Consider the following 14075-nt stretch of genomic DNA (forward strand, 5'->3'; position numbering starts at 1 on the left):
CGAGTAGCTAAAACTAGCTAAAACTATTGTAAAAACCCCGTTAAACAAAACAGTTTCCTGTATAAATAGTAAATGGAAGGATCAAGTGAAAAAAAGACAACATGTTAAACATAAGAACACCCCATGCGGTGGATGTACTATAACTGAGCGCTGTTCACGCTCTCACGCTCGAATCGTATGTTAAGATAGTCACTCAAACCTACACACACACAAACACATACATACACTAAGTCACTCGCTCGGAGACACATTCACAGTACTATATCGCCTTATATAGCAACAGAAAAGCAAGCATTCATACCAATGTAAACTCGCATCGCATCATACTTAATAATCGCACGACGGCAAACGGTGGGCGCTCTACGCTAATGCTCTTACCGAAAGGAAAAAAAATCACACAGAGACTTGACAACCTGCAGACCAACTTTTATAAAGCGAAGTTTGGGAGTAAGCTTAAGGGAAGGGTATCATACAAAGGGAGGGATGGGGAAGAGCGCATGAAGGGAATAATAACCGATACCGGTACGCTTGCTGTAAGCGAATAATAAATCAAAACGATAATACTATTAAACTGTAGCAATTTTGAGTACACGCCTTCGGTACCGTTACATTACATAGAAACAAACACACACACACATACACGAACGGTGGAATTCTATAACAATAATAATAATAACAATTATAATAATGGAGCGAAATGTAACAGTTGGCAAACAAAGCAGAAAAACCACTATTCTTGTTAACGGGTAACTATACTTGAACGATGGTCGACGAAAGGGATGAGAAATGTAGCATAATTCTATCTGTCCACTGTATCCTTACTGTACACTCACACAAACACAGACACTAACGACCCTATTTTTCTTCCTCTTTATTTTATTTTTTAACAAACAGAATGTGAATCAATCGCTTAATGCTTGATGATGATATTTATATACATATATACACTCATATTTCCATATACACAATCACCAATACAATACATGCAAGCCCGGAGCGGTAAAAACGATCGATGCTCATAACCGTTATGCTCCGTCGCGGGTGGGTTTAGAGGGAGGGAGGGGGGGGGCACTATTTAAGGGACGCGCGCGTTAAAGAGTATTAAACACGTAAATCGAGTGTAGCATGGTGTGGCAGAGAAAATAAACCACACATATATATATATACATAAACAATACCTTCATCTTCTGCAAGCAAAGACAAATATACTGAGTAGTTAGAACGATAAAGTTGTTAAATTGGCATGACGAAAGTGCGGTTGAGCCGGCGAAAAGCCATTCTTTGAACCAAATCATTACGATCATAGAGTGTATGTTAGGGCGGAAAGGAAGTGCATACGCAGTAGTATTTATCTTCGAATCGTTTATCGCTTTTAGGTAAAGCGAATTTTCCGCCTTTAATCTGTTTCATCTTCACGATTGCCGCCCATCGACAGCAATGTAGAAATGTTCACCTTCTTCACGCGTACGTTTAAATATCACCAATAGCAGCGCCTCAAAGCGGGTGGTCGTTGAAAGTAATTCAGTTTTCAGGGCGTGGGAAAGTAGTAGAAAAGTTCACCATTTTAGTAGACAGTAACATCCATTTATGGTGCTTTGCAGCTCTCTTTATTGTGCTGGCAGTCGTCTTTCGTTGACATAGAATTATGTTATCGGAAAAGTGCATTACAAGTAGAGAAAACAGAACGATGGCACCGCGGTGAAGAGTCCCCGTACTGAGCAGGGGATAGGGACTGCAGAACAAGAAACTTATAAATAAGCAACACGCTGGGAAAACGATTGCAAAGAGCGTGTGTACACATTCTTTATTAGCGGTACGAGATTAGAAGGATGAACAGTTATAGAACGGAAGCAAAAGCAAAAAAAGTAGAGAGACAGATAGAGAGAAGAATGCAACAGTAAAACCAATTGCTAACACGATTTGTAAATAGTTGCCACGCATCGAAGGTATGGGAACAGTCCGAACAGTAAAACGATACTTGCTATAAATGAACGTAACGGTGTGTATTACTTACAAGCTAAAGATAACAGTGAATTTCCACACGGTTGTCAATTGGGTGAGTAAATTTTAACACAATACGTTAGAATGTAATTTGTTGAGTATTAAAGTTAAATGAAAAAAACAATCACAATGCACCTTCAAACCACCCTTCACACCAGCTCGATGAAGGAGACGCGGTTGGCAATGCCGCACAGATTCCTACCGATCGCCACCTTCACGTACCCATGGTCGCCGAACCGGGGGCCCCAGGAGTTTTTCACGATGTAGTACGGCACGGTCGCGTTCAGGTCGTACCCAACGATGGCGACCGCGTGGTTCAGCAGCTCGTAGTCCGAATCACAGTGGTACTGTATCACACCGCCCAGATAGTACTTCCACGAGATGGCGTTTACGGCGGCCACGATCGGTCCCTTCGTGGCGAGATGGCGCAGCATCAGATGTTCCTCGTTTTCGAAGCTACCAGCCACCGAAATGGAAGCGAAAATCAGTCAGCGTTTGCTTGTGGCGGCTGCGTTACCAACACGCAAATTGCATACTTTAAGGCGAATGTAGGCAACACTAGTTGCGGATACGCCTAAAGGTATGCAAAATGCATTTTAAAAAGCAGTTGTTTTGCACCGTTAGAGACGAATTACATCTCTTGCCGGTTAAAAGTGTAACAAACAACTGACTTTGAACCTAACACTTCAATCTCCAAGGACTTACCCTTGGCAGGAGAACCGCTTCACCAGCGTCGCATTCAACGCACCGTCCTCCCGCCGAACGCCCGACTCGCCCGTACAGTTCAGCCCCCCCTCCTGGTCCGCCAGGTTCCGCTCCAGGCAGGATTCGGCCGCCCCGATCCGGTAGCTTTCCTCCGCCAACCATTCCAGCAGGCGGCAGGTGTCGCCACCGTCGCACCCATTGTTACCGTTCGCGGCGCAGCGCACCACCCGCTCGTGGCACAGGTCGATCAGCTTGCGATCGTTGCGCTTGATCGCGGCCAGTGCCGCTATCGTGTCGACCACGCTGATCGCCCAGCAGGCACCGCAGCCGCCCTGATTCTTCACCGTCGAGATGACGCCCTGCTCCCGCCTGCCGAACACAACCAGAAGCAGAAAATGCCACAGATCAACTCAATCTACACACACACACACACCAGCACAACAATCACACACACATACCAATCAACTCTCGGCGGTAGATTGCGCACCGCCGGCAGCGCATCGCGACGAGCGCGCGAGAATATGATGTCGTTCTTCATCTCCGCGCTGCGCGACTCGATCACGTACTTCTGGTAGGCGCGCGGCCCTCCCGCACCGCCGCCGGGCTCGTCCGGCAGCAGGTCGGCCAGCTGGCGGGCGACGAATTCCCGATCGGTCAGGTCGGCGTACTGCGTAATGCCGTAGATCGCGGTATCGTTCGCCTCGCGGGCCCACTCGTTCAGCGCGCGAATCTTGCTGAGCGACGTGCGGAAGATCTGGAACCGGTACGCGTACTCGCGCGCATCCCCCCGATAAGGCTTGTCGTACAGGCGCACGAACACGTCGAACTTGCGCCGCGACTCGATCACCGCACTCGGCTTCGTGTTGAACGGGATCATCAGGAAGCAGAGCGTAACGATCAGTATGATCATCAGCATCTCGATCACTTCCGTCATGGTGTCTCCGTGTGTCTCCGCCCCGGCTGTCGGCTGTCGGATGGGCTAAACAAACACACACACGCACGCGTACGTCTGTCTACTGTGGCACTTGCATTTGCACTGAGCAAACAGCCAACTGGCGAGCAGAATGGTTGGTTCGATCCTCCGAGGCTTATCAGGCCGTGGCACGCTTGACCCCGCAGGTCTCGCCCGCTGTTGTTTTTGCGCTGTGAGGTACCTCCCGCTTCGACACATGGCAGACGGCATCGGATTTCGCAGTCGTGCGTGGTTCGCTGTTATAGCACGGGTTTTGGGAAGCGAAACGGAACGAGCCGTTTTTCGGTCCGTGCGGCAGAACAGATTCGTTGACAGAATTGCTGATTTCCGAGAGAGCCGCATTACTCATCCAACCACTCATTCAAGATCAAGCCACGAACCTTTGCTGAGGGCTACGCAAGATGAGACGCAAATCAGTTCCATTAGCCGCTGGCCATGTGAAGCAGTGAAGTACGCTTATCTACGCTGTGTTTGTGTTATTTTTGGAACGACTTTTTTATTGATTCTGTTGCTGTAGCGTCTCGAAATTCCAACGCCCGATCGCTGCTTTGATTAATGGTGTCTGGCCAAACTTGCAGGGCTTCTCCTGCTTCCCGTCGTTAGTGTTTCAATACACCTATTTGCATCCTATTGTTCTTCTTGTGCTTATCATTAGTATATTTTATTTAGCATGTTTCTTCTGCGCCCAACAAACAACAAAATCCCCCCCCCCCCCTGCTGAAGGTATGCAAAATAGAAGCATGTTTATGGGTGTCTATTTGCACGGTTTGCCACGAGCGACCGCGATCCCTCTTTAACCTTGATGTTTATCTTATCTGTGCAAAAAAAAAAACAAAACAAAACTCCCCGGCAAACAGAGAAAGGCCATCTTGGATGCTCTCAATTTGCACCGAAAACGGTCGCCTTATATCATACACGGGTGACAGGTTGCAATATGATATTACCGCAACGAGATTACCGGCAACCCATTATCCGACAATCAACTAGCTTGCCGCTCGGTGAAAGAAGACTTGAAGGTGCTGGGGCATTGAGGGTTGTGGCTGTGTTTTCCCCGATCTAGATTAGTGCAACGAACCGTTGCGTGCGAAGTGGGCCGGCGATCCCCAGGCGAGGTTGAGCGCTTTCTGCATCTCGTTCGTGAGCGGTGGTATCGACTGGCGAGGGATCAGGAACGTGGACAGGTTGAACAGATCGAGAAACACTTTATACCGATCGCTGAAATGGGATGCACGAGACATTTTGTAGTAATCCAACAGGCAAGATTTATACATTTCAGACAACGCGCTTACCTTAAGGTTGAACGTAAGTACTGATATCCGGAAGAGCCACCGGTGCCAAGCTGCTGCGAGCCAATCATACGCTGCACCATAATGACGTGGTTATCTGTCCCGGGGAGAGAGCAAGTAAAGGAACATTAATGTCTTCACAATCCACCCTCCGTTGCCATACTCACATCGCCACTTGGTGATCAGCGAATCGATGTCCATCAGCAGCATTAGCAGCTGGTGCGGCTGGCTAAACCGTGGCTCGTCGCGATAGAACGTTATCATGATCGCACCCTGCAGCGCCTTATGCGTGAAGCGACGCTCACCGCGCGCTACCAGCGCATCGTGCACCTGCGCGTCAAAGATGGACTTGTACACCTCGCGCCGCTTGTCAATGTCCATCAGCCGATACTCGCGCACGTTCTCATGCTCCTCCGACTGCGAAAAGCGCAACCCAAAAAGCGATATTATTAAAACTTTCCTCCCAACTATTTCAAAACATTCACCAATTGCACCCGTACCATTGCGCTCGCTTCCTGCTCGGCCAGCAGCTGCTCGACGCTCTCCTGAAACTTGCCCCAGAAGTTAAACCCATCCTGCTCCAGCCCGGGCGTACGCTCCAGCCACTTCTGTACCAGATCGGCCAGCGACGGTTCCGTCTCGGTGGTACCGATCCGCTCGATCGCGCCCGGATCGCTGGCAAACACCTCCGTGTACTTCTGGTTGTACTTGACGCGGTGTTCCGACTTTACGCCGAGCTTGTTCTCCAGCAGCCGGAACTGCAGGCTCTGGAAGCCGGACGCCGGCGACAGGTAGTCGCGAAAGTCCATAAAGTCGAGCGGTGTCATCGTTTCGAGGATCGGGACCTGATCCACCAGCAGCTAGATTGAACCGAAAGAAGAAGCGGGAAGAGAAGCGTAAATGTTTTTTGTTCGATTTTGGCTGTTCCGTTTTTTACTCCTTAACAATTCTTGACCAGCGTACAGGCCCGAATTGATAAGAGGGGGATTGCTGTCCGTTGTTCTTTCATCAGCATTTTTTGTTGCTGTTGATCTGCTTCTTCACTAGAAACTACATCGCGCGTCGATTTTCTGGCCGTACAGTTAAAGCGGAATTTAATCACTGTCGGCAATAATCATCCACTAAAAACGAGTCCTCCTTCGCTGTCCGACATATTGGACAAGACATTCCGACAGTGGCTCAAAGCACACAAAAAACCATGAATCCGTCGCTCTAACCTCGTGGTTTCTCATCAACTACGCGGTGCTCATTATCTCGCCGGTACAATTTCCGGCAAAGCCTGGCAGAAGCGAAAATTACGCATTATTCCTGGAACCGCACAACAAAAACTCGCTCTCCGTTTGCGGACCATGCGGCAGCGTGCGCCCAGTCATTGACATGGCTTCTCGCATGATCAACCGCACCAGCACCAACGTTTTGCAGGACCAAACGCCAACCTTTGCCAATTAACTGCTCCGCGGTCGGTGGCGGGTGAACGATAGCAAAACATAAGCAACCATTACACACAAAACCCTCCAGCCAACCGAGCAGGGGAACATGATTTCTTTGAGTTTTGTGGCCCATTTCCGTCACCGGGCAGGGTAATGTTTCTCGCATTGCGCCAGGCGGCAGCATAATGTTGAACGCAACAACAGAAGCAAAACAAACCGTCGAAGAACTCGCACAAGTGCAGTGTCGCTGGAGTACAACATTCCTCCCGAGTGCCGTTACGATTTGTCGCCGGGCTGGTGTGGTGTTGGGTCCACCCTCTCAGAACCGGTCACAGATTGTGTTTCCTTCTTTACGCCGTGTGGTTGGCCTTTTGGGTGGTGGTCATGGCCGTTCCCCCGGCCCGTTCCAACGCTCGTCCCATATCCTTAATGTGGGTTCCTATGTCGGCTGGCCGGACATAGATATCTATTTCATTGGTGGCGCGTGTAGTTCATTAAGGCTTCATTCGTCTAGTTTTAGACAGTTTGATGGAGATTTAGACAAGCAATGGATAGACAAGCCCAAAGTTTAGGGCGAGGTTTGAATGGGCGTTTGAGTCTTTTGGTGTAGAAATTCAATCCGTCAGTGTCTTAGAACCTACTTACCTTCAGAATCATCACAATCCGGTTGAGACGCTTCAGAATCTCGAGCGTACGCGACTCCTCGATGTGCTCGGTGCTGAAGAGATCGCGAATCGAATCCAGCTCGAAGATGATCTGCTTGAACCACAGCTCGTACGCTTCGGAGAAAGGAAAACCACCACACATTAACCACAGGAACTTTTTCCGAGCCCCGCATTTCCCCGTGTACTTACCCTGATGCGTCACGATGAACAGATGCTCGTCGTGCACCGGCTTCTTGCCCTCGACGGAAAGCATGCGCTGCGCACTGAGCACCTTGTCCAGCATCAGGTACTCGCCGTACAGCATGCCCGCCTCCGACCCGAGATGGTGTCCACCCTGCACCGAATCGCTGACATTGTGGAAAAGGAGCAAACAAACAAACCCATTAGCTTCACCTTAATCGCACCTATGATCTTAATGATGTTTGCTGCCGGATGGATGCAACAAAGACGCAAGTGAAGCGCGAGCATAAACACTTTTGCACTGGCACTGGCGCCCAATCACATCGCCCCATCTTCGATTTAATGGGCTTCAGCTTGCTTAGATACGCCACGAGGTACGCCACTACCAAACTAGAGCAACAAACAACGGCAGCATCAACTTACACAAAACCACTTCTCATTGGGCAGCTCATTGTGAAAAGGATTGTATTCTGTATTTCACGTCACACGCCGACTTCTAACACTTGGAAGGTTTTAGTTTGGGAGTAGAGTTGCTTTCACCAAAAAGAAGGGGGAACGATCCGCACCGTACGGTAGCCCGATGTCAACTGAAACCGCTGGTCGAGCTGCTGCTGCTGCTACTCGCAAGCACCAACCAGCATGTGCGTGTGGTACCGCGGGTACACTGCTCGGCCGCCTAGGTGATAAGGATTCGCGGAGGATTCTCGTGCACGATGACGTCACGCGAAGGCTGGCGAGAGCGCCGACCGAACCGCAGCGACATATGGCAATCTTTGTAACGTGACCGATCGTACGCTCACCATGATAGGGATCGGGTTCGTGTGTGGCATCTGTACCCGTGTGGGCTGTATCAAAAGCTGTACCCCTTGCGGTGGGCACGAATCACGTGCAGACATGCATTCGGTGCAGATGCTTCGATAAGACGCACGGCACGCATGGTTTTGGGCGGCTGCGAGCTGATAACGGTCGCTACTCGCTTTCGAAACTGGTTGAAATCATCATGCGTACGGTTTTACGGCACGGAAAGACTTACTACCTATTAATAGCGCAGGCAAAACCGATGGCAACGGTAGCGCTAGAACTTATCAAACTGGAGATGCTTGCCAGTTGGTTGGAAGCATGCCATCGAAGCCATTTTCGACAAGGATTATCGGACGGGGGGAGGTGGGAGGGGAAATTAAAGCAGGCAAAGCACGCCGACACATACCGGAAGAAGCCAATGAAATTCATGCTGTTTTGGAAGTTCAACATAAGCTTTCGGCGGGATCGAAACGGGGAATGTAAACGACACTGAGGGAAGCTAGAACATTGAGTACAACTCACTCAGGTTTTTGGGAATTAATTGTATCGGAGTTTCGATTCCTCAACATAACTAAATCTCCAAAATCTTTATTTAAACCCCAAATTTCTACATCTTTTTTTAAAACACTAGTAGGAATATAAACTTACCGATTTGTACACTAATCGTATTAAACATGTCATCGGTCAATCTCACAGCTAAACTTCCGCAACAAGTACTGTATAATTTCGAATGGCTCGCTGAAGCGCATTACATTTTACCAGATTTAATGCAACAACAGGTGCTACACTCCCCCATACAACCGATGCAGATCTACACACGCGAAGCACGACACACGGCATGGGAGTTTGGAACACTCCTCGGCGACAGCGATTAGGGCAGGTGTTTCCGCTTCCGACGGTGATTAGTTTTCAATTTAAAAACAAACCTTATAAAATATTAACCATAGTCTTTGTAAGACAACCGGGAAACGTTGTGCAGTACCAAGGTACCCTAGATATTGCAGCAGCAATATCTTATAAAACTGAGGTAAGATGACGGCCGCAAAGCCATTCCAGTACAGGGTAGTGACTTGCAGCGACCGTCGACAAGAAACACTTCAAATGGCCCGTTTGGTACTGCACGAGGTGCGCTACGTGTTGATGGCGATGCTTTACATATCTCGGGGTATGGCAACAAAGATTCAAAATTCCACAATTGATCTGTACGTATACTGGTTTCTGACGTTCATCCCAATCGCTTCGCTGTGTGTTCCGCAGGTAAGTGTGTGACCCACCTTTTCGCGATTATCCGTGCTGCTTGCGCCGCAGGGTATGCAATTCGCACTGCATGGTGAGAGTGAATGAGACGGCCTACTGCAATGCAGTGGTTAGCAACTGTTTATCGTATGGCAATCGTGTGTTTTCTTTTGGCTTCACTTTTATGTTGCCTCTTTTGTTCATTAGATCATTTTTCGTGTGAAAATGCTGAAACAAACAAAACAAATAATCCATTTTTACCTTTCGCTACAGTTCACTTACTTAGTTGTAGATACCAAAAGCCTTATAGATTTCATCTCAGTACTGGTACCCATTACGGAAATCCTGCTAACGAATGGGAAAATGATTATATGTAACGTAAAGCGGGGGAAAATTATCAATCTCATCAACCAGGTCCAGGTGGCATGGGACGAATGTAAGTAAGAGAGCCAACTATTACGAATAATGTTGTGAATAATTTAACCGTTCTGCTAGGTGCAAAATCGGAACACCTGGAAATTCAGACATTGATTACGACCACTGCCAAAAAGTCGAAAATTTTCGTCATCATCTACACGACCTCTTTCCTGCTTATCTGCGTCGAGTATAGTTCAATGCCGTTGTTCAAGTTGATCTACCACAGCGCAGTTTACGGTAAGCAATCCAACTACACTATCGCTCTACCGTACTTGTCCAGGTGAGAATCAAATAGGGAAACAAAACTCTCAGCATAATTGGAACATTCCATCGGATTTAGAGTAAATAGACACTAAAACTGTCGTAACACTTTTACAATCATTCGCAGGTTCGCTTATAGTACAGAGTCCACGACCAGCTTTGCGTGGACGTATTTCTTCATACTGATCGGAGTCTACTTGCTGGCGCTAACGCTCAGTGGCTTTGATAGCTTGTTTTCGACGCTTGTCATGCACATTAAAATGATGTTCAAGGTGTTGAAGTTTGAAATCGAGCAGCTGGGACTGGATCTGAGTGCCGGAAAGAGTCATGTCGAACTGCAGGCCAAGCTGAAACAAATCATTTTGAAGCACAAAACCAATTTATCGTACGTTTGTAGTAATACTCAGGGCGTGCCTTGTTGTGCATTAATTGTTTTACACGGCTTTATTTTCAGCTTGATCGAACAATTGGAGGATGGTTTCAGTTTCTTTTTGATGGCGCAGTTTCTAACCAGCTCGATTTTGGTTTGCGTCGTGCTATATGAGCTAACTATGGTAGCTGTTTGAACATTGATTTACCTTCCCCGTTTGCAAAAGATTTATTTAAATCTGTTTGTTTTACATACCAGGTGTTCGGATGGAATGAGGATACGTTCAAAACGGTTACCTACCTGCCAGGCGCCATCCTGCAGCTCTTTCTGTTTTGCTGGTACGCCCAACAAATTACCGAGGAGGCGCGATTGGTGTCGGACCATATTTACAACATTCCTTGGTATCTGGCCGATCCGAAGCTGCAGAAAGACATTCTCACATTCATGGTTAAAGCCCAGAAGCCTACCGGTGTGACGGCGTCCAAATTTTACATGGTTACGCTGCAAACCTTTCAGCGAGTAAGAACTGCTGGGCCTCAAACAAATTTGCAAAATACTATTTTACCTTTTTATATCTTATTTTTAGATAAGCAGTACATCTTACTCCTACTTTACCTTACTGCAAACCATCAATCAGCAATAATTTGTGATAACGTATTGAAGCACACATATTGCATACCCTGTAGGCGCGTCTAGAACAACAATCACCTGAATGTATACAATACGCATTACATGTAACGTATTTAAAGCATTTGAATCTCGCACGCAGTGCAAGCAAAACACACAATAAAAATAGGTTTCTTAAGCGTTTCGCCCCTCATTACACTGTTTTACTGTACGGAAAATGTTGCACTGGCCATTTTAAAAGCCATCCACCACGTCAAATGTACGGCCATGCGCAGTGCGTGCATTGCACGAAGAACAATACACGCCAGTGACATACGCCAATCGATAAGACATTGACAGACGAAAAAAAAAAAAAACATCCCAAAGACGAAATACATTCTTCCCCTGTAGTAGCATTCCCGTTGTGTAGCAGTAGCAAACCGTACCGTTGCTTAGCCGAACACAAATCATCCTCCTCGGCGGGTGGGTAGTAAGCACCAGCATTATTTTTAGGGTAGCAAGCACCGCAACAGTACAATCCAAACGAACCGAATCGAACACACAGTCGAAACACAATGGCAGAAGGCACGTACGAGTATGAGTGTATGCGAGCGGAACTGCTCGGGCTGGCCCATCCCAGTCGGGAGGAGTTCGAGGAGAAGCAAAAGCTGCGCCAGGAGACGGAAGTGGAGGAGCAGCTCACCGAGCAGTTGAAGGTATGGGGGGGGGGGGGGGCGGTGAACCTGTGTTCTCTACCGTATGGTAAAACACTATTGTAACAAACCCATTTCCTAACGCTTTCCGCAGGATGTGGACTTGCAGGGCGAGTCGCTGCAGGGCACGTCGGGCAAGATGGACGAGCTGACGAACATACTGACCGCGACGCAGCAAAAGATCAACAAGTTTAAGGTGGCGTGCGGCAGTTTGACCAGCCTGCTGAAGCTGCGCCCGTCCACGCCCAGCAGCGAACCGGCCGCCGGTGCAGCGGAAGGAAAGTCCATCAACGACGCGCTGGACACGCTGGACACGATGAAGGATCTGAACGCAGCCTCGGACGCTACGGTGGCCAAAGCGGCAGCACAGGACATCGGCACCAAGGTGACGTCCCAGCTGGACAAGCTGGACTCGTTGCTGCACAAAGCCGACAATGCGACGTACTCCATGAAGCATCAAACGGATCAGATGAAGAAGATTGCCAAGTAAGACGGGATCGATGACGATGCCGATGACGATGCTGATGATGAACGAAACTAACGACAAAACACCAACACTCTGCTCGAATACCTGTTCGGCTGGCAACGAATAACAAGCAGCAAAGGGGAAAGGCACTGCCATCCCTGTCGATGCAAACGATGTACGCTTATGAGGCAGAACGAAGTGTGTGCTATTATTATCCCAGCCAACATGCCAACATACTAGCTCCAGTGGCAATCGTAGCTTAGGAGAACCCTTTTCCGCCGACGTTGCAAAAGAAAAGGGACGATATCTTGATTATACAATCGTTAGTCGCTTCGATACTTTCGGATCTTGTTACAAGTAGTGTGTATCCTTTCTACCCAGGTCTACGCCCCAGGTTTGCTTCTCTGCTTCCCACTGTTCGATGTTAGCTGTGCGTACGAGGTTTACAATGTTACACGTTTAATGTTTAAGGGCTTTCCACTTCTGTTGACGCTCCCTCTTCTTTCAGCGCTTGCATGTTAAAGCGATCGGTCTTCCAGCAACAGAACACGACAACAACAACAACAAAAAAACGAAAAGAATATCCAAATTGTTAGTCAAAAAAGTACACTTCTTTCACTTCTCGAGCGCTGTTTTAGGCTGCTATTTGCACTAAACTGAATTGGCCATTGTTTGCCGTGTGCGTCTTTGAGGGCGAAACCGATTGTGATATCTATAGTTTGTATGGGTTTTTGTTTTGTGTGTGCAACTGTCTGTGTGCACATAGTTCGATGTCGCTTTAGTTGATCGTACGCTAAGGGAAGGCCGACAGCTACGTCTGTGCATAGTTTCAGACGGACGTGCGTGTTATTAGCCTATGTTTTTGCTCAGCCGATGCGGAAAACAGACATCAATTTACAGATCGATCCAGGAAGCGTCGTCGCAAGGTTTACACGGTGGCGTGACTCCGGCGGGAGATCTCAATAAGCGTAAGAAACGTTAACCACCAGCAATAATAATGTATTGAAGCTAAACAATAATTTAAATGTGTATTACAAACGATAAATAAAGGAAAGTACAATTATTCACTTACTCAACACACATACACCAATTGGGGATTGTGTTGTGCTGATGTGGGGGTTTAGGGAGATGTTTGGGAGGAACAAGAACTGTCTGTTTCATGTTACTCGAAATAATTTTCTAATTACGCCAATTCTAATATTGGATTCAACTACCAAAGACTCTTGCTCATTGCATTACATCCTTTGACCGTAATTAACCCAACCAATGACACATCACTCCAGCACGTTAGATACTCTAGCAATTCTTCTTTATTCGTCACCGCTTCTCCACATCTGCCGTCACTTTTACACACTTTACATTACACCAAAACATTCTTCCTTACTTCGTAAGCTTAACACAAACACTTAAGCACCAAAATCCGCCAACACAAATTCGTCATCACCGTCCGCTTATTGTGCAACTCTCCTTTCCGTCGGTTTCGTTTCCGAAGAATCCGTTCACACGCACGATAAGATAGTGAGGCAAACCTGCGATGTCAGTTGCCCTCACCACGCACTCACCAGACCTCGCTGCCAATGTTCCAGTGAGCTTGTGACCTCCGTGAATCACTCCTGTTTTTTGTTTCAACATAACACTTCCTTTCCCTTCATATGTGTGCACCACTGCCACCGCCCCCATTGCCACCGTACCACACATTCTGTTGATCCTTGCCTGCTCGCAGGTTCTGCAGATGGCGCAGCTCCTTCACCTTCGCGTTGCGCAGATACCACAGGTATATGCACACGATGACGGCTACCGCAAACAGAACGATAAAGATGATCCCGGTCACCATCCAGGCCGTTTCGGCATCGGTTCCAGCGAGTGGGGTGGCCTCTCCGGCTCGTTCCTGTGCCTGGATGACATGGCCACTGGCTACTGAAGGTAGTAGCAGTGTTACGATTGCACAGACGCACATCACTAGAT

At 47.9% G+C, this 14075-nt stretch overlaps 4 protein-coding genes across 4 annotated transcripts; 2 read left to right on the plus strand and 2 right to left on the minus strand.

Annotated features, from left to right (window-relative positions):
- Window positions 1-1773: 1773 nt before the first annotated feature.
- On the minus strand, window positions 1774-4392 carry LOC120948235 (cathepsin O-like). The gene is made up of 3 exons (XM_040364357.2): window positions 3165-4392; window positions 2707-3075; window positions 1774-2457 (listed from the first exon to the last, which is right to left on the minus strand). The coding sequence occupies exons 1-3, from the start codon at window positions 3638-3640 to the stop codon at window positions 2151-2153; spliced, it is 1152 nt and encodes a 383-aa protein (XP_040220291.2). The 5' UTR covers window positions 3641-4392; the 3' UTR covers window positions 1774-2150.
- Window positions 4393-4500: 108 nt separating this feature from the next.
- LOC120948234 (tryptophan 2,3-dioxygenase) lies at window positions 4501-7857 on the minus strand. Its single transcript, XM_040364356.2, has 7 exons — window positions 7664-7857; window positions 7250-7407; window positions 7041-7174; window positions 5466-5825; window positions 5133-5382; window positions 4969-5062; window positions 4501-4894 (listed from the first exon to the last, which is right to left on the minus strand). Exons 1-7 carry the CDS (start codon window positions 7690-7692, stop codon window positions 4741-4743), a joined length of 1179 nt encoding a protein of 392 aa, XP_040220290.1. The 5' UTR covers window positions 7693-7857; the 3' UTR covers window positions 4501-4740.
- A 1175-nt stretch (window positions 7858-9032) lies between these two features.
- LOC120950426 (odorant receptor 4-like) lies at window positions 9033-11046 on the plus strand. The gene is made up of 7 exons (XM_040368430.2): window positions 9033-9298; window positions 9551-9713; window positions 9773-9974; window positions 10083-10340; window positions 10410-10509; window positions 10584-10844; window positions 10912-11046. The coding sequence occupies exons 1-7, from the start codon at window positions 9074-9076 to the stop codon at window positions 10966-10968; spliced, it is 1266 nt and encodes a 421-aa protein (XP_040224364.2). The 5' UTR covers window positions 9033-9073; the 3' UTR covers window positions 10969-11046.
- A 13-nt stretch (window positions 11047-11059) lies between these two features.
- Window positions 11060-13186, plus strand: LOC120950427 (uncharacterized). Its single transcript, XM_040368432.2, has 2 exons — window positions 11060-11647; window positions 11739-13186. Exons 1-2 carry the CDS (start codon window positions 11507-11509, stop codon window positions 12132-12134), a joined length of 537 nt encoding a protein of 178 aa, XP_040224366.2. The 5' UTR covers window positions 11060-11506; the 3' UTR covers window positions 12135-13186.
- The last annotated feature ends 889 nt before the right edge of the window (window positions 13187-14075 follow it).

This window comes from Anopheles coluzzii, chromosome 2, assembly GCF_943734685.1.
Source record: "Anopheles coluzzii chromosome 2, AcolN3, whole genome shotgun sequence".
Lineage (NCBI taxonomy): Eukaryota > Metazoa > Arthropoda > Insecta > Diptera > Culicidae > Anopheles > Anopheles coluzzii.

What these genes read in the sequence shown, in the direction of transcription:
- LOC120950427 (XM_040368432.2), top strand. Translation starts at nt 11,507, where the DNA reads ATGGCAGAAGGCACGTACGAGTATGAGTGTATGCGAGCGGAACTGCTC. An exon ending in AGCTCACCGAGCAGTTGAAG is followed by an intron (nt 11,648 to 11,738) that starts GTATGGGGGGGG and finishes CGCTTTCCGCAG; the next exon opens with GATGTGGACTTGCAGGGCGA.
- LOC120948235 (XM_040364357.2), bottom strand. Translation starts at nt 3,640, where the DNA reads ATGACGGAAGTGATCGAGATGCTGATGATCATACTGATCGTTACGCTC. An exon ending in CTACCGCCGAGAGTTGATTG is followed by an intron (nt 3,076 to 3,164) that starts GTATGTGTGTGT and finishes TGTGTTCGGCAG; the next exon opens with GCGGGAGCAGGGCGTCATCT. An exon ending in AAGCGGTTCTCCTGCCAAGG is followed by an intron (nt 2,458 to 2,706) that starts GTAAGTCCTTGG and finishes GGTGGCTGGTAG; the next exon opens with CTTCGAAAACGAGGAACATC.
- LOC120948234 (XM_040364356.2), bottom strand. Translation starts at nt 7,692, where the DNA reads ATGAGCTGCCCAATGAGAAGTGGTTTTGT. An exon ending in CCAATGAGAAGTGGTTTTGT is followed by an intron (nt 7,408 to 7,663) that starts GTAAGTTGATGC and finishes CCACAATGTCAG; the next exon opens with CGATTCGGTGCAGGGTGGAC. An exon ending in AGCAGGAAGCGAGCGCAATG is followed by an intron (nt 5,383 to 5,465) that starts GTACGGGTGCAA and finishes CGCTTTTCGCAG; the next exon opens with TCGGAGGAGCATGAGAACGT.
- LOC120950426 (XM_040368430.2), top strand. Translation starts at nt 9,074, where the DNA reads ATGACGGCCGCAAAGCCATTCCAGTACAGGGTAGTGACTTGCAGCGAC. An exon ending in CCAGGTGGCATGGGACGAAT is followed by an intron (nt 9,714 to 9,772) that starts GTAAGTAAGAGA and finishes CCGTTCTGCTAG; the next exon opens with GTGCAAAATCGGAACACCTG. An exon ending in GCTCTACCGTACTTGTCCAG is followed by an intron (nt 9,975 to 10,082) that starts GTGAGAATCAAA and finishes AATCATTCGCAG; the next exon opens with GTTCGCTTATAGTACAGAGT.